The 22,634-nt window shown below is 39.8% G+C and overlaps 1 protein-coding gene across 2 annotated transcripts in view; it reads right to left on the reverse strand.

Moving 5' to 3' along the window:
* The window catches only part of specc1 (sperm antigen with calponin homology and coiled-coil domains 1), a 270,540-nt gene that overhangs the window by 186,456 nt on the left and 61,450 nt on the right, over nucleotides 1-22,634 (reverse strand). For both annotated transcript variants that reach the window (XM_079816099.1, XM_079816100.1), the window contains one exon: nucleotides 13,226-13,361. In XM_079816099.1, the coding sequence (XP_079672225.1) occupies nucleotides 13,226-13,361 (136 nt within the window). The remainder of the gene's footprint in view (nucleotides 1-13,225; nucleotides 13,362-22,634) is intronic.

Raw genomic sequence — 22,634 nt, forward strand, 5'->3', positions numbered from 1 at the left:
CTGAAGTCTCCATAAAGCTGCCTAAAAAACGATATTTCATGGCAAGTTGTAACTATTTTACATTTTGGCAAATTGGTGACGAATTTGTATGATCTCATTTATTTGTTTTAGTACAATCTGCACCACTGAGGTATATGTTTAGGGTGTACTTTTTATTGGTTTGGTTTGTTCATCATGTTTTTTTTAATCTAAAAATCTTATGGTTTTAATCAAGTTAATTCATACTAAATCACCAACTCATAAAACTCATTTAAGATTCAGCTTCTTAAGGGCAGCTGATATATCATGCTATGTAATAATAATTAAGACCAACTGTCCAAATATTAATGGCATTCCTTGGTTAGCAGCCAGCTACTTAATTGTTCAGCTTTAGTATATGAAAACATGACAACAAAGCACATCAACAGACAGAAAAGGAGCTGAAAAGGAGGTTGCCCAGCTAATGCACGAGTGAAAACATGACAATATTACACCATCATCTTCTCACATGATGAAATTATTACATAACTATACAGTCAGTGTAATATTTGCTCTCCTTTGATGCTAAGAGTTGTTTCACCAATGTTGCAAGAAAAATTGCATCACACTACATTTCCTGTCTAGTGCATGTCAGATTTTTATTTGTTATTATTATATAGTGTATTATATATTATAAGTGTAGTTATGAATAACATGTATTATAATGATATTGCCATTCAAAGTGAGCAATGTGGCCTCTGTAAAAAATGCTACTCACTGAATATGAACATCCAATAAACTTAATATCAATTTTTCTTTACTTGAATTTGTTCATATGAAAAAGTAAATAATTTATTTTTTACATTCCATAAGATTAACACAAATATTTTAGTACACAGATGCACAACCACTAACACCAACACTATTAAAAAAAACATTTATTCAATACTTAAATACTAATAATATAATCAAATATAACAGTTTAGAAATATGTAATTAATATGAATTTAAAATAATATAGGTTTTTTTTCTTTATTGATATTTTTATTCAGCAAGGAGTCATTCAATTGATTAGAAGTGACAGTAAAGACTTTCATTATTAGAAAATGTATTAGTCAAGTCAAGTCAAGTCAACTTTATTTATATAGCGCTTTTAACAATGTAGATTGTTTCAAAGCAGCTTTACAGTGTTAAACAGGAAAATAATGCAGCATAATTTTATTCAGCTGTATAGCCATTCTGGAAAAAACGCTGATGTCATCAGTTCATTTCAATTATCATACAGTGACAGTGTGGGCTTTAGATCAGTAATTAGATCAGTAATTTAGTTTAAATGGTTAATTTAGTTTATTAATTAGATTTATTTCGATGTTTAGTTGAAAAATTTAGTGTCCCCAACTGAGCACGCCAAGCCAGAGGCAACATTATATTATTAGATATTATTAGGAAACATGGCGTTAGCTTTATATTTCTTCGCTGCCTGATGAAACATACCAATTCACACAACTAACAGAGCGCATAGTAGATATAAAAAATGGGATGACTAGTGACTAAATTCTGAAAAAAGAGTTTTAATTATTTGACCAAAAACCACGCACACAATAAAATAGAATACTCTCAAAAACTTGCTATGTTAAGTCTTCTTCGTCAGTTAGGAACCTGGGTTTGTTATTTGATAGCAATGTTTCATTTGAAAGCCACATTTCTAGTATTTGTAAAACCTAGATGTCCCCTAATTGTCAGCTAACCGCTAGTCGACGAGAAGAGGCTTAGTCGATCAAATTTTAATTTGTTGGTTAGCTGCAGGAAAAAAAAGCTCCACAGTAAGTGCTAAGTGACAAGTCCGTGACAGACAGATTGTTAACATTGCTGGTCCATATGGCAATTACAGTAGGCCTGTGTCGGGCAGGAAATCCAAATATTTGCTAAACTCAGATAAGGCTTATCATTTGAAACATGCAAGTATTAGCCTAATGTTAGTCACTTTACAAGGCTGCTCGCTCAAATGTTAACTAAATGTGCACTATTTTTTGGCGTTCATGCAGAGATCACTTGCATGTTTTCCTGATAACCGCAGAGAGAACTTAAAATACACCATCACTTTTTGTCATACATATATGAGTAAAACATCAATCGAAACTGAACCTGAAAGGGTCTACTTTTATTTGTGTACACTTACAATAACAAAACAACTTGTGCTTTTGTAAAATAAAGAAAACGGTGCGCTTTCTGCCGTCTTGGTCTCCGTGAACTTCTTTCTGGAGCGTGTCAGAAAAATGTAAGAAACCTCATACTCATTCAAGCATATACTTGCCTCACAAACATATTGTATATGTCTTTAGAAAACTTGAAATGTCTACTTTTAAATTAACCAATTCAAATTCGAAAACAAATATTATCTGATTATGTAATGATATCCGTATGAAACATGCATTTTTCTCTATAGGTGCATTCGCTAAACTGCAGTCAACACTGACTCAAAAAACACTAGTTTAACAATAAATTATTAAAATATTCAGTAAGTCTCTTTGCTGTTTTTTTCCTGACATTCATAATCATTACTTCCCGGTGCGCTGCGTACATTATGTAAGGTCTTTATACACCACTGAAAACATAGTCATCTATATTATATTGCATTTCTGTCAATAGATCCTCATAAATAGTACACACTGTACCTTTAAGTAATTAAATTAATATCATAAACATGCAATTAGCCGACTATTTTCTTAAAAATTTGCTTATTTTCCCCTCCAGAGAATCTGAGAAAACTTGTAGAGGACCTCGATTGGTTCCAATGTTCGGCGCAGACTATCTGGTAATGTGAGGCGTTCACAGATCGAATCTTGCACCTACGGATCTGCTCTCACACAAATCGGGGGCCGCCCCGATCATATCAAACATGTTTGATATTTAGTATTTTAAATCAGGATGGTTACGTCAGTTCTTTCACAATAGCCAATGAGAGAAGTGAATGAGAGCACTTTTGAAATTGTGACCGCAAGCTGCTGTGTGCCGGTCCGTTGACCAGCGGAGATGGCAGAATGGTGTGTGGAGTGTTGCAACAACACATGTATTTGTATAACGTGTCTTTGAAAACATGAAACAACCGTACGGACAAAGAGAAGAGCTGAGGAGAAATCACCTAGGTTTTGAACATACTAGATGAGTGTAGAAATCTGCTAGCAAATGTAAACATTACCTGTTGAGACATCAATGACGATCTGCTACGTACATGTTGACATCTGCTTCCCCATGAGATCACGTGAGGCGCTCGTTCAGGCATAATAATCTTAATAATATCTTGTAGTGTGTGATGTGCAAAAATTTTAAAATCTTGTACTGTGTGCATGTTTGAGATTTGAGAGAAAAAATCTTTGAAGATTCTCCTTATGTGAGTGATGCCACCAGATTTCATAATTTAAAACTCCCCTAGTCTGAGCCCAGTTTAAATGAATGACTAATATTCGACTAGAAAAAATCTTTAGTAGGGGAGTAAAACCCTAGTCAAACCATATTTTTCCATCTTAAAAATATATCTAAATTATGACATATGCTCTCAATGTCAGATGCAAAAAAGTTAATTCATGCATTCGTGACCTCAAGGCTAGATTACTGTAATGCTTTACTGGGTGGTTGCCCTGCATGCTTAATAAACAAACAGCAGCTGGTCCAAAATGCGGCAGCTAGAATTCTCACTGGAACTAGGACGTATGACTATATTAGCCTGGTTCTGTCAACATTGCATTGGCTCCCTATTAAACATTGCACACATTTTTAAATCCTGTTGATTATGTACAGAGCTATAAATGGTTTAGCTCCTCAGTACTTGAGCAAGCTCCTATTGCATCATAGTCAAAATTCCGGCCAGCTGATAATACCTAGATATCAAAATCGACTGCAGGCAGTAGATCCTTTTCCTATTTAGCACCCAAACTCTGGAACAGGGTCTTCCTAGCATTGTTCGGGGGTTGACACACTCTGTCAGTTTAAATCTATATTAAAGACCCATCTCTCATAGCATACACATAACACACCATCCCATTTCTAAAATTAAAATCTGTTAAAAGAATATTAGGGTACATAACTTAGGTCAACCAGAACCGGGAACACTGATGAAAACTCCTGATATACTAATTTCATCATAAGTAGAATGGCATCTACGCTTCTGTTTAGTCTCTCCATTTCATCCTTATTATTTAATTCTTAGGTTACCGTAGTTAGTAAGGGTGCTTCAATCAGGATTTTTGGGGCCGATATTGATCACCAATAAACGGTGGCCCAGTAGTGCACAACACAACAAAATATAAAAAGCAAACACAAGTTCACAACACAACGAAAACAAGCCACAACACAACGAAAAAGCCACAACACAAATAAATCAAGCCACAACACAACGGAAACAAGCCACAACACAACGAAAAAGCCACAACACAACGTAATCAAGCCACAACACAACGGAAATGCTCCCAACCACTCGGGGGCATTCGGAGTGCGGTAAAGTTGCCACTGTTCTATAGAGTTGGCAATCAAACAAATAAATCAATACCACAATTAGTTCTAACAGTATGTAGGCTAACCATTGTTTATCGATATGAAATATTAATTTAAAATCACCTACATGCATTATAGCTGCATATTTATGCTCGAGAATGCTTTGACCCGATACCACGCCGTTAAGGGAACGTCTGCCAATTCCACCAATTGGTTGAAACGTATAATTTGTATGAATTAAAATTGCTTTTAACATTTAAAAAGAGACATGTTAAAATTCCACAGCTGGATTGTATTGGTAAAACTGACTTAATAATGCACAACACAACATTGGAATTTGAAAATTTAAAAAAAGTTAATTTAATTCATACAAATTATGTTTCAATTGGTGGAATTGGCAGACGCTCCCTAAGCGCCGTGGCAGCGGGTCAAGGCGTTCTCGAGTATAAATGTGCAGCTATTATGCACATAGGTGATTTTGAATTGATATTTCATTTTGATATACAACTGCACACTTAAAACTGATCGTAGTGTTTAAATATTTGTAAGATTGGCGAATCTATAGCACAATGCAAGGAAAACTAACTTTACCGCACTCCGAGAGTCCCCTAGTGGTCGGGAGCATTTCCGTTGTGTTGTGGCTATTTCGTTGTGTTGTGGATTTTTCGTTGTGTTGTGGCTTGAATTCGTTGTGTTGTGGATTTTTTGTTGTGTTGTGGCTTGATTTCGTTGTGTTGTGGCTTGATTTCGTTGTGTTGTGGCTTCATTCCGTTGTGTTGTGGATTTATTTAGTTGTGTTGTGAACTTATGTATGCTTTTTAAATTTCGTTGTGTTGTGCACTACTGGGCCACCGTACCAATACCATTCATGTGGTCAATTATCTCACCTAAATGTTTGATAACAATACATTTATGTTTTTACAATGGGGCAATTTTTCTGCACACTAGCTTACACACAGCACAAACTTGATTTCAATTTTTGAATTGAATTTACAAAAAAAGACAAGTAAAAAGTCTTAATAAAATAAGAACAAATAAACAAATTACAAACAATAGCACAAATAAACGGGTCAAAGACAAGACGTCACCGTTTTGGTGTCCGCATCAAATTCAATTTACTAAAGTGATTTTATATACATTAAAACTAGGGGTGGAGGAAAAATTCACATACCGGTAGTCACAAAATTCACAATTGCGACTTAAGATTTTTTAAGTCGATGTGATTAAAGTCAACTGCGTCGTGAAACCGTGCGACGCACACACTCCGAACCGAGACAAGCGAACCGAACGGTTACGTTTTTTTTCATGTGCCGTGCCACCCCTAGTCTTTTGTCTTTAGGTTGTTATATTTCTCAAAGATTTCTGCTTATTCTAAATCAGATACAGATAAAGTAGGACAGTAAAGATTACATTTATATGAATGCATTATTGAGAGAGCGATTGCATACCTCTACTAATAGTGAAGCTGTGGGTTTTAGTTACTAAGAAATATATGCTAGAACTAGAATTTTATTGATAAATCACAGAACAGTGTTGACAATACATTTCTGCGCTACTGAATGTTCCTGTGCGCGTGCGATTTGCATGTGATGTGCAAACTACTGTTTGTATGTGTGTGCGTTACAATTAAGCAGAGCATTAGCTTAGAATGGCGATTAACTTACATGTACAATAAGCTGTTTAAAACGTGCATTCACCCAATCAATTTTGAGTATCCAGATGGTAAATGATACATGTAGATGGTAGATGTCTACTATGTTTTTATTTTAGATGTATTGAGGTTCATTTGTTTTGTGTGGCTATATTCATACATACATTACATTCATTAAAGCTACACTGTGTAACTTTTTTAGTCTATTCTTAGCTAAAAACACTTCGTTCTTTCAAAAATATATGTGCTCATTAATGTATATTTACTTCTTTCAAGTAATAAAGTATTCTCGTAAGTTTATAATATGCCATTGAAAATACATAAGGTAATGGGATCTAACGGTGGTCGCCATGTTGCCCCTCCATCTTGAAAGTACATTAGCCAAAGAGGGACATACCCGTAAATTCAAGCTTCGCCTTTTGCGTTTTAACCGGTTTTGATGGCACTGTACAAAATTCTCAGCCTCGCGCATGTGCGCGTCAACTTGTTCAGACTTGTCTGGTGCATGTGCAGAGTTTTCATCTCAGCAACGTCCAGTAACAGAGTTATACAGAGTTTTCCTGGCTTGTTTATTCCTCAAAAGTCTGTTTTTCCTTGTGTGGTATTTCTGTGCGTTAATAACTCCGTAAGTAATAATAGTTATTGTCATTGTAGATGTGTTTCAGAGTGTGTCATCGCGTAATTCAGTTGATGTCACCTCAGAAGTATTTTTGTGTCAACATACAATAGCGTAATGCTCACCTATTTGAATCAGTTAATTCAGTTATTTTGTTATCAACAATGTTTATTCGTTTATAGAAAATATTTGCTTGTAATGTATGTTGATGGAAATATGTATCAGGTCTGATCGGCATATTAACAATTGTTATACAGAGCGCACTGCAGTGCTAACGTTAAAGCGGCGAACACACTTTTGTAACCCGACACCGCTTGTTAGCAGCAGCTGCGGCAGCTCCGCTCCTTTTAATGCAGCTGCATTTAGCGCCTATATATGGTACAATAAGCTCTGGTTTACGGTTACATTATACAAATGTAACTTATAAGTATAGTTATACAGTTCTTAACTGTGTATGTATATTTACCATCCTTATTTGTTCTCGCACAGAAACCACATTTATGTACATATCCACGCAAACCTGTTTACGCCTTGCAATTGGATGACTGAATAAACATTACTATCATCAAAGTTCACTCTGGATTAGCTGCAGTTCTTTCTAGCCGAATAATCAGGCCAGTTGAGTTCCAACCATCCCACTGCGCACAGAATATCCCACAGGCACCGTGTCGAATGTGGACGAGGTCGAACTGGAAGCCATGTTAATCTTGGACTAAATCGGCCACCGTAGGAGTTGAAAAGAAATCGGAATTGAGAGGAACAGAAACTAAAATTCACTGGATGGTCATATACCTTTTCACCACTAGATGGGGGAAAATATCACACAGTGTAGCTTTAAAACCATTCATTTTACCATGGTGAATATGCCATGGGTAACGGTTGCTTCACAACCAATTTCAAAGTTCTGTACGACTGCCGCTAGGGGGCAAAATACGACAATCGTAATGCGAATGTCGTGTGCAGCGGAAAGGCGGCTTAACACTTCTTTAACTTCAAACTTTAGCTGTGTATAATTGTGATTAACAAGCTCCCTATTTGATATAGGTGGCCAGTTGATAGCCTGCAATATAAGCTGAAGTAGAAGTTTCATCATTCAGAGTATGTTTTTGTCATGATAATGACAGTATATAGTAGTTTCGCATTTTATTTATATTACAAATAAATGAGGAATGTTTAGACTTAATAAACTTAATAAATATCACTATTTTAATGCATTTTTGTATTGTTCAATTAGTGTTATTGATTTATTTTAGATGCCTAGAGAGAGTTGGCAGGCACTGTAAAAAGCCAAAAAGCAAAAAATTAAATGCAGACCCAGTAGCTTGAGCGTCACTCTTAAGGCCCGGGGGACGACGACAATACTGTCTACCTTTTTGCCAAAATGTCATTCAGAGTAACACACAGTATATATTGTTGTAAAAGTTAAACAATATACTTACTCTGGCCTGCACTTATTAAAATACTATATATAAAAAGAATATGTGATCATACAAATTTTTATAATAATTGATTTTTACTTCATCCCAAAAACCAAAATTAATCTATATATCTATATAGTAATCTGTATTGTATAATGCGTTATATAAATAAAGGTGACTAAAGGTGAATTGTTACAAACAATTTCTATTTTAGATTCCTATTCATCAAAGAATCCTGAAAATGTGTCACGGTTAAGCAGCACAACTGTTTTCAACATTGATGATAATAATAAGAAATGGTTTTTGAGCAGCAAGTTGGCAACAGATGATTCTTTAAAAAATCTTTGTTTTTTATTCCACATAAAAAATGACATAAGGGTGATGTAAATTATGACACAATATGATTTTTTAGGTGAACTGTTTCTTTAAATAAAACAAAAACAACAAAAAAAAAACGAATTTCCCACTGTCCTTCTGTCTAGTATGTAACTATGATGATTTTCTGTCTATTCTATTGTTCTTGTCCTCATCCAACTCAATAATTGAGCACATAAGCAGCACCTCCTTCACTTACAAATAAAACAGTCAAGCATCACAGGAAGTATAAAGAATTCTGCTACACCCTGATACTGGTATTTTAACATAGGGCCAATCCCACAGATGTCATGTGGCCAGGTAGCATTCCTGTTCAACACAATGTCTATTCCAGCTTGTATCTTTCTTCTGTGTGTGGGAATGTTGACGAAAGAGGAATTATTGATATCAGACTCCATCAATGTACTCCAACAATCAACACAAAATAGTAAAATGCATAGAACAGTTTATCCCTTGTTTTCATTTTAGAATAAATTAAATATAGCGTCCTGTCTGAGGTCAATAGAGTGCACATGCACACTACAAAGACACAATCCCCCCATATCTCATTTCTCAAAGACAATTTAATCAGATCCACTTTGATGGTTCTGTCTAATACTGGAAGTCTAAGTCATGTTTTCCATATCAGCTTTGGATTCTGTTAATTTCTGCTGGGAATACAAATCATCTGTCATACTATTTTAGTATAGTTCAAGTCCAAGGAATGATCATTTATACAAATACATTGAACTGCCATCATCTGCATCGCTCTCTTTAATATCAGAGAACGGTCTCATGTTGCCCTCTAGAGGTGATCAGCTGCACTCACAAGAGCTGCACAGTGATTTTATTCTAAAAGGGACTTTAAAAGGAAAATCCCCTTAATAGTTCCAGCACAAAAATTATGTAATCATTTACTCACCCTAATGTTTTTTTCAACCTGTATCTCTTTCTTTCTTCTGTGGAACATAAAGGAATATATTTTGAGAAATGTCTCAGTGTTTTTTGTCTATACAATAAAAGTCAATGGTCACCAAAACTGCTTGGTTATAAAAGTTTTTTAAAATTACTTATTTTATGTTCCACTGAGGAAAGAAAGTAATACAGGTTTGAAACAACATGAGGGTGAGTAAACGATGACAGAACTTACATTTACATAACATTTTATGAAAATATCATGTATGTCAATTAGGGCTGCAACTAACGATTATTTCAATAATCGATTAATCTGTCAATTATTTCTTCGATTAATCGGATATTAAAAAAACATTAATTTTCAATCCTTTATTCAAGAAAAGAACTGACAGTGCAAATTCACAGTGCAAAAAATCTTCAGAAAGTGCAGTGGTTGCAACAATAAATCAATAAATCTTTTTTTTTTTTATAAAGAAAAATACTAATCAGAAAACTTAACAGGATGTTAGAACTTGTTCTCTACACTACACTCAGACGCACACACTCACAAACAAAATTAATGGGTTTAGTTAAATTGTAATGCATTAAGAATTTCTCTAAAATGTTCAAACTCAGTATATACTCCTGGAGAAAACATCTACTGTATTAACCTATTAATATGAATGATATTAAATCCAGACACAGATTTAACTGCTGTGACATATTAAAATATATTATGTAACAATTAAATAAAACTACTCCTAAAGAAGAACACAATGTCTTATTTTCAATGAATGATATGCATTCTTTATAACAACTTGCATACAACATTACTTATAGATTAAATATGGATTAAATAATTAATGTATAATAAATATAATGAATCCTTATTAAAACTAAAGAGTTGATTTTCTCTGTCTTTTGTTGTCTGATTAATATTAAAGGGTTAGTTCACCCAAAAATGAAAATTCTGTCATTAATTACTCACCCTCATGTCGTTGGACACCCGTAAGTCCTCCGTTCATATTCGGAACACAAATGGAGATATTTTAGTTGAAAGCTGATGGCTGAGAAAGGCTTCAGACAGGCCTCCATTGGCATTCAGTACATTGACACTTCCAAGATCCATGAAAGGCACTTAAAACGTCGTTACAAAGTCTATCTCACCATAGTGGCTCTACAATAATCTTACGATGCGACGACAATAGTTTTTGTGCGCAAAAAAAAATCAAAATAACACCTTTATCCAACTTGTTCTCGACTTCCGTGTATGCCTCCACGATGCATGCGCGAGAATATGACGCAGATCCGGCGTTCGGACATATGACCCAGAAGCGATTTGTTTACGAGCAGAGGAAGACGCGCGTGTCTAAGCTGTTGGATTCTACATTGATCGTGCTTTAGGTCTCGGCGTAGTGCTCAAAATGGGGCTTAAGTGTGTATTTCATGGATTCCCGAACACCGGTGCTATGTCATATTCTCGCGCATGCGTCGTGGAGGCACACACGGAAGTCGAGAACAAGTTGGAAAAAGGTGTCATTTTGATTTTTTTTTGCGCACAAAAACTATTGTCGTCGCATTGTAAGATTATTGTAGAGCCACTGTGGTGAGATAGACTTTGTAACGACGTTTTAAGTGCCTTTCATGGATCTTGGAAGTGTCAATGTACTGAATGCCAATGGAGGCCTGTCTGAAGCCTTTCTCAGCCATCAGCTTTCAACTAAAATATCTTCATTTGTGTTCCGAATATGAACGGAGGTCTTACGGGTGTCCAACGACATGAGGGTGAGTAATTAATGACAGAATTTTCATTTTTGGGTGAACTAACCCTTTAAGAGCACAAATGGAAGCAGGTTAATGGACTGCTGTCACTTTAAGACCGAATGCTGACCGAAAATGACAATAGATATTAGTCATAGTTTTTGTCATTCAAAGCTGGTTTTGATTTTCGTCTTGTTTTTGTCGTTTTTTAGGAAACTCGAAGGCACGTGAAGGCAGCATTAACGTTACCCTGCTGTTGAACTCCCTTCCTCCTCATCAAGGACTCCAAGATGTTTTCGTTTTAGGTGCTGAATCACCACCGTGGTGCTCCCATGCCATGTCGCGTCGCTTTTGCTGCAATGAACACACTTTTTTGATTTATTAATGCTGCTGGTACGCTCGGCTCGGTTTGCTTTTCCGCTGTGTGGTACGACGGGTACAGCACGGCTCGCCCGCTTCCACTCTGCTTTGCACTCAACCGTGCTATTTTTATACTCAAACATCTCCGCGTCTTATTGACGGGCATAATAGTCGCGCGACACAACGAATCGATAATGAAATTCGTTGCCAACTCTTTTAATAATCGATTTTTATCGATTTTATCGATTCGTTGTTGCAGCCCTAATGTCAATAACACATTAGAAGGTATTATGTCGTAGTTATCTTGTTTTCCAGTGCAAACATTTACATATTCTTAAATCAAGATACATTTGGGTTAAGAAAAATCTACCTAATTTAAAGGGTATTGATAAAGTATTGATAACTCATTGTTTTAAGCCTAAACTCAATTCATTTTGTAAAATTTTTAATTTTACATTTGCATCTCAAGTGAATGTGTTATGATTTATAACAAGTCCAAAGGTACTGTCTGCAAAGTGCAAAAACCGAAAAGCATTACTACAAAGTCATTAAAGTTATTCAATATTACACACTGTTGTGTCTCCAAATTCAGTTTACACTTCAATGGTCTCCTACTGGTCATACTACAACACTTAGTTTGATAAAATGTGTTTTTGCGTAATTTCTTATGATTTTTTCTTATGAATATATGCATATGCATTAAAGGGTTAGTTCACCCAAAAATTAAAATTCTGTCATTAATTACTTACCCTCATGTCGTTCGACACCCGTAAGACCTCCGTTCATCTTCGGAACAGAAATTACGGTAAGATATTTTAGTTGAAATCCGATGGCTCTGAAAGGCCTCCATTGGCACAATGGCACTTTACACTCTCAAGACCCTTAAAAGGTACTAAAGACGTCGTTACAAAGTCCATCTCACTACAGTGGTTCTAAAATAACTTTATGAATCGGTGACAATAGTTTTTGTGCGCAAAAAAAACCTAAATAACGACTTACATAGTGATGACGATTTCAAAACACGGCCTCATGAAGCTTCGAAGCGTTATGAATCAGTGAGCCGAATGATGATTCGGATCGCGTGTCAAACCCGCCAAACTGCTGAAATTTGGAGATTCAAACCGCTGAATCGACTCACTGATTCATAACGCTTCGAAGCTTCATGATGCTGTGTTTTGAAATCGTCATCACTATGTAAGTCGTTATTTAGGGTTTTTTTGCGCACAAAAACTATTATCGCCGATTCATAGTTATTTTAGAACCACTGTAGTGAGATGGACTTTGTAACGACGTCTTTAGTGCCTTTTAAGGGTCTTGAGAGTGAAAAGTGCCATTGTGCCAATGGAGGCCTTTCAGAGCCATCAGATTTCAACTAAAATATCTTCATTTCTGTTCCGAAGATGAACGAAGGTCTTACGGGTGTCGAATGACATGAGGGTAAGTAATTAATGACAGAATTTTCATTTTTGGGTGAACTAACCCTTTAAGGTCAGCCGCAAAAATAACCCTGTCCATGCCTTTTCAGCGCTCACTGCGTGTCTCCTGTAAATCCTGTGTTTTAACGTTAAAAGACGGTTTGCGCTGGCACAAGCAGTTAGTAAATGTGGCCCTATATAAAAAACTATTAAGTAATTTAAAAAGTAACAAACCGTATAGACTGCACACTACTAGAAATAAAACATGACTGCACAATATTTATGTTTATAGGTTGTAAAATCCTACTTGAAGCGCTGCGTGGTCTGTTGTCTGTAAGCTCAGAGATGGCTCCTGTGGTGATGGTCTTCTTCATCCGGGACACTGCAGCCACTGAACCGAGAACCGGTTTAGCCAGAGCATCATCACTGCTTGCCCTTTTTATCTAAACAGAAGAACATTAGTACTGGCAGTGAAAACAGCTGAGAATCAAATTTCTAATAAAATATGGGTAACACTTTACAATAAGGTTGTATTAGTTAACATTAGTTAACATGAACAACACCTCTGTTCAGCATTAGTAAATCTTTGTTAACGTTAGTTAATAAAAATACAGCTGTTCATGGTTTCTTTATGTTGGTTCACAGGGCATTAACTAATGTTAACAAGATTTTAATAATGCATTAGTAAATGTTGAAATTAACATTAACAAAGATAAATAAATGCTTTATAAGTGCAGTTCATTATTAGTTCATGTTAACTAATGTGGTTAACTAATGTTAACTAATTAACCTTATTGTGAAGTGTTACCAAAATGGGTTTTGTATTCAGCATTACAAGGCAATACTTTGTGAAATGGAAATGGGAGTTTCGTGACTTTTAGTCCATGTCTGTTATGTCGGAGGCCATTTATGCTTGTGTACGGAATACACAATGCGGAATGATTCGCCCACACAGGGTTCGCAAAATGTCTTTATCAAACAAACACAATGATTTATCTCTCATCCACCCACAACTAATTGGAATGTTATTTTTTATTACTTGGCCGACAAGACTGATGGATATAACTACAAACCGCACACATTACTAACACACACACACACACACACACACACACACACACACCAAGTGCATTGCAGACAGAATGATCAAAACTTCCACGATTGTATTTTTCCTTCAAATATCAAGTCAAGAGAGTGAACAACGCACATCAAGAAAGGAATGTTATTTCACTATTTAAGATAGCCCGTCGGCAGGCCGGTGATACGTTTTGGTAGCCTGTCTGGAAAACATCCAAATAGGCTAAGCCCTGGCCCAAACATGTCCGAGTCTTATCACGAATTGCAGGACAATGAACCAACAACACTAAAACCAATAAAGGATTCTCCAGCCTGTTACAGCGTGGTAAGTTATGTTCAGTTAGACACAGGTCCTGTGTACTGTACACGTTAGAAACACATCTTTTGGCGTGGCATCACATCTGGCAGCTTACTTAGGGTTTTGCATTTGTTGTTGTTTTTGAGATATATCCAGTTTCAGAACAGCAGTTTCAGAACAGCAGCAACAGAACAGGGAACTAAGGGGCGGGGCTTAAACAGTCATAGTTGCGCTACCCATACACGTGATTTTCTTTTGTTAATTATGAACTGTTTTCACATGGATTTTGTCATATAATCATATAATATACATATCATGATGTACAATGATCAACATTTTTAAAACAGCCTATTGATCATACTTAATGTCAATGAATGGATACAAACACAGTAGTTTCCCTTTCAAGGGAACTCGTGCTGCGTCGAAACGCCATGAGAACGCCTCTGCGTGATTGCGTCTTGAAGCACTAGTGGAATCAGTCCAATGGACAGACGGAACGTCATAGGCGGGTGACGTCATAGACCGGAAACTAAAAAGCACACGTGAACACAAACAGAAAATCTTCTTTGCCTTCAGAAGCGCTCTGTGTGAATCTTGTCTGTAAAAACTGGTGTTTTTTGTCTGTTTGTAGAAAAAGTTAGGCAGGAGTTTTCCACCTTTGTTCTTGTAAAAGAAAAACATAAAAGTAAAATGAATGTGACAGCAATTCACTGGATGTGTTCATTCCTGCCCTCGTTTCATTACGGGTGGGGGTGCATATTCTATGTGTGTTGACTGTCTATGTGTGCTCGCGTTCCCCGCGGCTCAGGTCCCTTCTGCCGAGGCTGAGCGGTGGCTTCAGTCGTGGGGATCACAAATAGGTCCGGCAGAGGGGTTAGAGATGGGCATCGCCCTTTCTCTGCCTTCACCTACCGGGTCCAGTGTTTCATCTCAGGGTTGGAAGCACGCTTGCGGTTCCTTCCGCCCGAGTGAAGACAGAGACAGTAAGCATATGTATGTGCGTCAGCTTTCATAAAAAAGGAGTGGGCGGACCTTCATTGATAAATTTCTCAAATGTGTAAGAAAAGCACGTAGCGAAGAGAATATAACGGCCCGGATCTCGTGTTTTCCGAGGCAACATGTAGATTACAGTCTGCAATAAAACAATGCATCTCACGTTTTGCTGAGGCAGCACGTAGATGCAGTCTGCTAAGATTATAATGGACAGAGCTTGTGTTTGTCGAGGCAACATGTAGATTATACAGTCTGCAATATAGTGGCTTTTTGATCTCGCGTTTTGCCGAGGCAACACGTTGATTATGTTGCCACAATGCATTTATAAATGGGGGAAAGAAGAAAAAGAAAAAGAGAAGCTCTTTCTCTCTGTTTCTGTTTGACTCCTTTTGCATTTTTCATGCCAATATGAATATTCAGCCTGTGAAAAGCTGAGGGGTTTTGAATGCATTTCATTTTGACAAATTAAATCATATTTCTTTGTGGCTTGAGAATTTTTTATATATGAAAAATATATACATATTTAAATAAATCCATGGTTATGGTAAGAGCACGCGTAGAGTGAGAGTGCGGTAAGAGTGCTTCGTGCCCTTTCTAATTCCAAAATGTGGAAGCAGAGTGAAGTTCTCTTAAGGCAAGGCGGTTTTGAAAAGACAGTTATTGTCATAAAGAGGGCTTTGTCAAAGTAAAACTCCTGACGACATCAATGTCAGGTTTCTGAGGGAACCCTCCGTAGGAAGGCGGTGTTCACCTCACTATACGGTGCCCGTCTCCCTTCGGGGCCCTCAGGGGACCGTTCTGCCAACCTTGCCACCTTGTGTGTTTCGGGGCGCAGTGGTCTCTGGCGAACGCATATCTCAGGGTCCACCCGGAAACGTAGTGGTCCTGGGATGCACGCCCCCTCCGAGGAGGGTCCTAGAGCAGTCAAGCCAGCTGTTCCCTGCCGGTTCGCCGCTTCAGGGCACTGTGCTTGCTGTTCTTGGTTCTGACGCCATCAACGTCAGGTTTCTGAGGGAAACTCCGTGGGAAGGCAGTGTTCACCTCATTATACGGTGCCTGTCTCCCTTCGGTGCCCTCAAGGGGACTGTTCTGCCAACCACGCCACCTTGTGTGTTTCGGGGCGCAGTGGTCTCTGGCGAGCACATATCTCAGGGTCCCGGAAACGTAGTGGCCCTGGGATGCAGGCCCCCTCTGAGAGGTTCCTAGAGCAGTCAGGCCAGCTGTTCTCTGCCGGTCCGCCACTTCAGGGCACTGTGCTTGCTGCTCATGGTACACCAGAGGCCAGTCTCGAGAGACTGGTATCTCTAATATTTCTGACGATATCAATATCATGTCTCTGAGGGTCCCTTCCGTAGGAAGGCGGTGTCCACCTCATTATACAGTGCCCTCAGGGGGACCCTTCTGCTAACCCCGCCACCTCGTGTGTTTCGGGGTGCAGTGGTCCCTGACGAGCACATATCTCAGGTTCCACCCGGAAACATAGTGGTCCTGGGATGTGCGCCCCCTCCGAGGAGGAGGGTCCTAGAGCAGTCAGGCCAGTTGTTCCCTGCCGGTTCGCCGCTTCAGGGCACTGCGCTTGCTGTTTGCAGTATGTCAGAGGTCAGTCTTGAGGGACTGGTACCAATAGAGTTTTGTTGGTAAAAACAAGAAAATCTGCTATTATATCTTGGTCGGTCCTGCAGATGCAGGCTCTGGTTTGCACAAGAAGTAGAGACTCTTCTGCAAAAGGAGGCTATAAAAAGGGACCTCTTCCCTGCAGGGAGTCAGGGTTTTACAGCTACTTAATTTCTTCATTATGCCAAATAATTATTTTTCTATAACACAGGAGGTCTCTGAGGCTCGCTTTTGGGGCAGAAGCGCACCAATATCGGGTACTTCCATTCTGTCTAGTTTTGTCACCCCATGGAGTGTGGGGGTTGTAGTAGTGCTGCAGGGCCTACAGGGCACCCACATACTCATTTATATCAACGATTGATTGATCTTTTGCTCAGGGAGCAGAGTAGAAAGCAGTTCAACATTGAGATGGTGTGCTTGCCCATATGGAAAAGTTGGGGTTGAGGCTGAATGCAAAGATAAGTGTGCTTTCTCCAGTACAGAGAAACACTTATCTGGGCATGATATGGGAGTTGGTAGCAATGTGGGCTCATTTGTCACCTGTACGCATTGCAACGATTCTCTAAGCAAAGCTAGGCCGGCCACTCTCTGTCAAACAGTTTCAGAATCTGTTGGGTTTCATGGCAGCTGCGTCCAACGGGGATACCTTTTTTGCCTGCTGAGCATGAGACCGTGACAGTGGTGGCTCATAACCAAGGAGTTTTCCCTGAGGGGATACCTGCTCCGCATGATTGAAGTCACACGGCGATGCCTTCGTGCTTTAGTTATGTGGAAAGATCCTTGGTTTATGTCCCAAAGGCCAATATTGGGGACTCATGTTTGTCGCGTTACACTAACGACAGAGTTTTCCTTTGCGGGCTGGGGGAAAACGATCATGAGTGGTCGCTCAAATCAGGGTCCTTGGCAGGACCATCAGCTCTTATGGCATATAATCACCCAAAATTGATGGTGGTATTTCGGAACCACTTCCGGCCATACCTCAGGGGCCGCCATGTGCTTGTTCAAGTTGACAAAGACACTTCTATGGTTGCATATATGTAATTCCAGGAAGCGAACATCCTGCTGAGGCAGGGCCTGAGGCCCAGGGAAATGAAGACTCCACACCTAGGTGGCGGAGCTCTTGTGGTTATCCAGCTCCTCCGGGACTAGACACCATGATACAGGAGTGAAAACTAATTTTGTCTGTTTAGTATTGTCACCTTTTCCGTTGAACATGGAGTTCATGTGTCCGTTGTTTTTAAAATAAAATTTTTAATAGGGACTAATTTTTTATATAAGGATTTTTTCTACTATGGTCACATAGTGTGAAATATCCTAAACCATTGCTTTTGGTTCCATCTAATAATTGCTCAGTCAGTTTTTTGTTGTTTCTTCTCTTTTTTGTGTACATATTCACAACAGACCTAAGTAAATGTTTAGAGATTTTTAGGTTTTAGATTTTGGAATTGCATGTTATCACTTGTGTTGCCAGAAGATAAAAACCTGGCAATCTGGGTGAGCCCATGACCTTCCATCTAGCACCAGAGTAGAACCAGTGACATCTGCATTAGATATGACGAACCTGACAAAAACTATGACAACCGGTTCATAATGTGTTACGTATTATTAATTATTTGGACATTTAAATCCTTTTATTTTTATATCCACAGGCTGATGACAAATGAGATAATGGCCAGTTTCAATATGAATGTAATGCAATGTCTGTCCAACGTTGGAGGTTGATGTCAATCTGGTGTTGAGTTTAGAACCCAATGTCAGATTGACGTCAACATCCAACGTTGGACGGACGTTGTATTTTGGTTGAAAATGAAAATCGGGTTGACGTCAGAACACAACGTCAATCTGATGTTGTGTTCTGACGTCAACCCAATTTTCTTTTTCAACCAAAATGCAATGTCTGTCCGACGTTGGGGTCCAACGTCAATCTGACATCATATTGACGTCCGGTGCCTGCTGGGAAATTGATCAAGTGACAGTAAAGACATTTATAATGTTGCAAAAGCTTTATATTTCAGATAAACTTTCAATTCAAAATAATCCTGAAAAAAATTTAGTACACAACTGTTTTCAACATTGATAATAATCATAAATGTTTTTTAATCATCAAATCATCATATCAGAATGAAGGATCATGTGACTGAAGACTGGAGTAATGATGCTGAAAATTCAGCTTTGAATCACAGAAATAAATTGCATATATTCAAATAGTAAACAGTTATTTTAAATTGTAAAAATATTTCACAATAATACTGTTTTGCTGTATTTTGGATCAAATAAATGCAGCCTTGATGAGGACAAGAGACATTAAAAAATCTTACTGGCTGAAACTTTTGACCTGTAGTGTAGCCTATGTAGGTATTATTTTCTTCACATTCATGTTACAAATAATACTGACACAAAGTATTATTTGTGGAGATTTAATTAATTGATCCTTGTGATAGCTGTTGCTCTTGCCTAGTTATAGTTCTTAGCCTTATTTTTTGGTTTTCTATAGCTTTGATTTTGTTTCTCTCTAGTTTAGTGGTCTTATTTTTCTCTCTCTAGCTTCCTGCAAGGTTGCAATTTTGTTTTTTTTATTTTTCTTTGTTTCTAGTCTTTTATTTCTAGTATTTATTTAGCACCTCTTGTTTGTTATAGTTTATTTTGAATTATATATTTATCTCTCTTGTTTTCTTTTTAGATTTCTGATACTTAGTTGCAGTTTCCCTATTCTTAGTTTTTATTTTTGCTCTTGTTTATCTCTTGCTGTCTTGTCTTGTCGTGTGTGTGTGTGTGTGTGTGTGTGTGTGTGTGTGTGTGTGTGTGTGTGTGTGTGTGTGTGTGTGTGTCTTGTGTTGGTTCCTGCCCTGTGTCCTGAGTCTCCCTTGGCCACTGTCTCTATATCCCTGGAAGTCAAGACTGGAGCTGATTCTGGGAGAGGACATCAAGTCAAAGGTTCCTGGTCTTCCTGCCTGGGTTTTCCCACCATCTGCCTGGTGTTCCCTACCAAGCCATCCTCAAGTTCATGGTCTCCCTGGACTGGTCTCAGTGGTCATCCTCCCTGCCTGTCATTGTGGTGTCTGTCCCCAGCCCTGCTGTTTAAACTCACACCTTGTTACTTGTTGTGCCCTGTCTAGAGTCTTGTTAATAAAGTCTGCGTTGTTCACTCTGCATCTGGGTCCTAAGTTTCAGAAGTCCTGACAGAACGAACCAGCCAAGTTTGGACCCAGCAGGATGAGCTTCCGTATCGTTCCTCCAGCAACTGCTCAGGAGAGGGTGGCGCTCCAGCGTGGAGTGGCATCTCATCGCCAACAGGGCCGGGAGGTGGGGTCCTTCACCCAGTTCTTCTGGACTATGGCTAAGGGCCTTGAGTACGATGATGCAGCCCTCAAGGATGCTTTTAACATCTGTCTGGATGACCCTCTACCACAGTGGGAGTGGAACAATGGAACAACTTCGGGTCCTGGACTTCTGGAACTTCTGCATCATCGCGGGGATTGGCAGATCCTGACACCATCAGAGCCTGTCTGTAGTGACGACCTCACTCTTCCTCCTTCATCGAGTCAAGCTATTGAACCTCTGTTCCTACTGAGAAACGAAAGTTGAGAAGGAGGAGGGCGGCTCGGACTGCTGCATCAGTCTCTGTTTCCACCAAGACAGTTCCAGCCGTTCCTGCCAGTACAGAGCCCGTAGAGTCTGCTGTGGTCAATCCTGAGCCCATCAAGTCTGCTATGGTAAGTCCGGGGTCGGCTCCAGCACCTGTGCCAAGTCCGGTGTCGGCTCCAGCCCCTGTGCCAAGTCCGGTGTTGGCTCCAAACCCAGAAACCAGTCCGGTGTCGGCTCCAGCCCCTGTGCCAAGTCCGGTGTCGGCTCCAGCCCCAGAGACCAGTCCAATGAGGGTTTAATGTCCTGGCCCAGAGGCCGCTCCCGAGTCAGTCCCCGAGCTCGCCAGTGCTGCCCAGGAGAGCGCACACGAGCCTGTCCCTGAGCACGCCAGTGCTGCCCAGGAGGGCGCACACAAGCCTGTCCCCGAGTGCGCCAGTGCTGCCCAGGAGGGCGCACACGAGCCTGTCCCCAAGCACGCCAGTGCTGCCCAGGAGGGCGCACACGAGCCTGTCCCCGAGCGCGCCAGTGCTGCCCAGGAGGGCGCACACGAGCCTGTCCCCGAGCGCGCCAGTGCTGGCCAGTGCTGCCCAGGAGGGCGCTCCTGGGTCAAGTCCAGCGTCTGTCCCTGAAGCTCTGGAGAGCCTTTCAGCAGCCTCCGAGTCAAGTCCTGTGTCTGTCCCTGAAGTCTTGAGGAATGTTTGGTTGTTTCCTGAGTCTGTTCCCCAAGGATCCACCTTCTGTGCCAATGCAGTCATGGCCCCCGAGTTCTTCCCTAAATCTTTCCCCAATCAAGAACCTTTCCTTAAGACTGTTTCTGACACCAAGGTCACCTTCAGACCCCACCCATTAGATTAAACCCATGTTCCCAGGAGGACCCCTAATTTTGTCCCTACCCCTCCCATCCCGCCCTCCCTGTTACCTGGCCCTTATGGGTTCCCGAAGTCAGCACCTCCCTGGTCAGTTCCTAACTACTCTCCTGGATTATTTTCCTCCCTAGTTCTGCCCCCCGGGTTTCCTGTCTGCCCTGGTACTCCCAGTTTTGTTCCCCGCCCACCCCCCCAATTGTTAACACCCCTGTTTCCTTTGCCCAGTGTGGACGCCAGGAGGCGTCCGTTGGGGGGAGGGTACTGTCAGGATCCTGCCCTGACAGTCTTGTCTGTTTTGTCCTTGTTTAGTGTTTCTTTGTTTGTCTTGTGCTTTAGCACTTGGCTGTGTCTTTGTTTGTGTGTTCCTCGTCCCGCCTCCTTGTTTCCCTTTACCACGCCCCCTTGTTTAGTCCTTGTCTAGTCCTCGTTTCACTAATTGTGCTCACCTGATCCTCATGTGCTCTGGGGCCTCATTTATAAAACTTTGCGTAGGATTTGCGTCAGAAGTGGCGTACGGATGAAACATAGGACGTGCATACGCACAGAAATATTCGGATTTATAAAACCGTGCGCACGCACATCCTACGCAGTTTTTTCCCTTAATAAATCACAATCAATTCTAAATGTAGCGCAGCTTTTGCGGCTTCATGTCACGCCCATAGTTGCCCATAAATAGTCTGTGAAACGCCCACAAGTTAATATTCATAATTTGCGAAATCATGGCAAACACAGAGAGGAAATCAAAAAAACCTAACTTCACTCAATGTGAAGTAGAAGTTATCGTTGGCGAGGTGGAAAAGAGGAGAACAATTTTGTTTGGAGGGCACAGTGTGGGCATTACTAATGCCAAAAAGGCACTTGAGTGGCAAAAGGTTGCAGACGCCTAAATGCTGTAGCCTCACAACCTCGGACCATGGACGAAATAAAAAAGAAATGGTCGGACATCAAAGTCGAGGCAAAAAAGCGTCTAGCGCTCCATCGCCAGAGTGTGTCTGCCACGGGTGGGGGAGAGGGGACACCGGAGCTGACCCCTCTTGATGAGAGACTGGCGGCAATTATTGGGAAATCCCTATTAATCCCTATCCCTATTATCTACGTGGAAATGGGAAATAGTTCAGTGCAACTGTAATTTCTTGCAGTTTTCTGAATGGTTGAGACATACGTCATACGTTATTTTATCAAAAATAAAATAAAAACTAAAGGCATATGCATGAATATGATATTCATGTCCGCAACTTTCCCTAGCGGACAATTAATAAATCTATCTATCTATCTATCTATCT

This window comes from Gobio gobio, assembly GCF_949357685.1.
Source record: "Gobio gobio genome assembly, chromosome: 4".
Lineage (NCBI taxonomy): Eukaryota > Metazoa > Chordata > Actinopteri > Cypriniformes > Gobionidae > Gobio > Gobio gobio.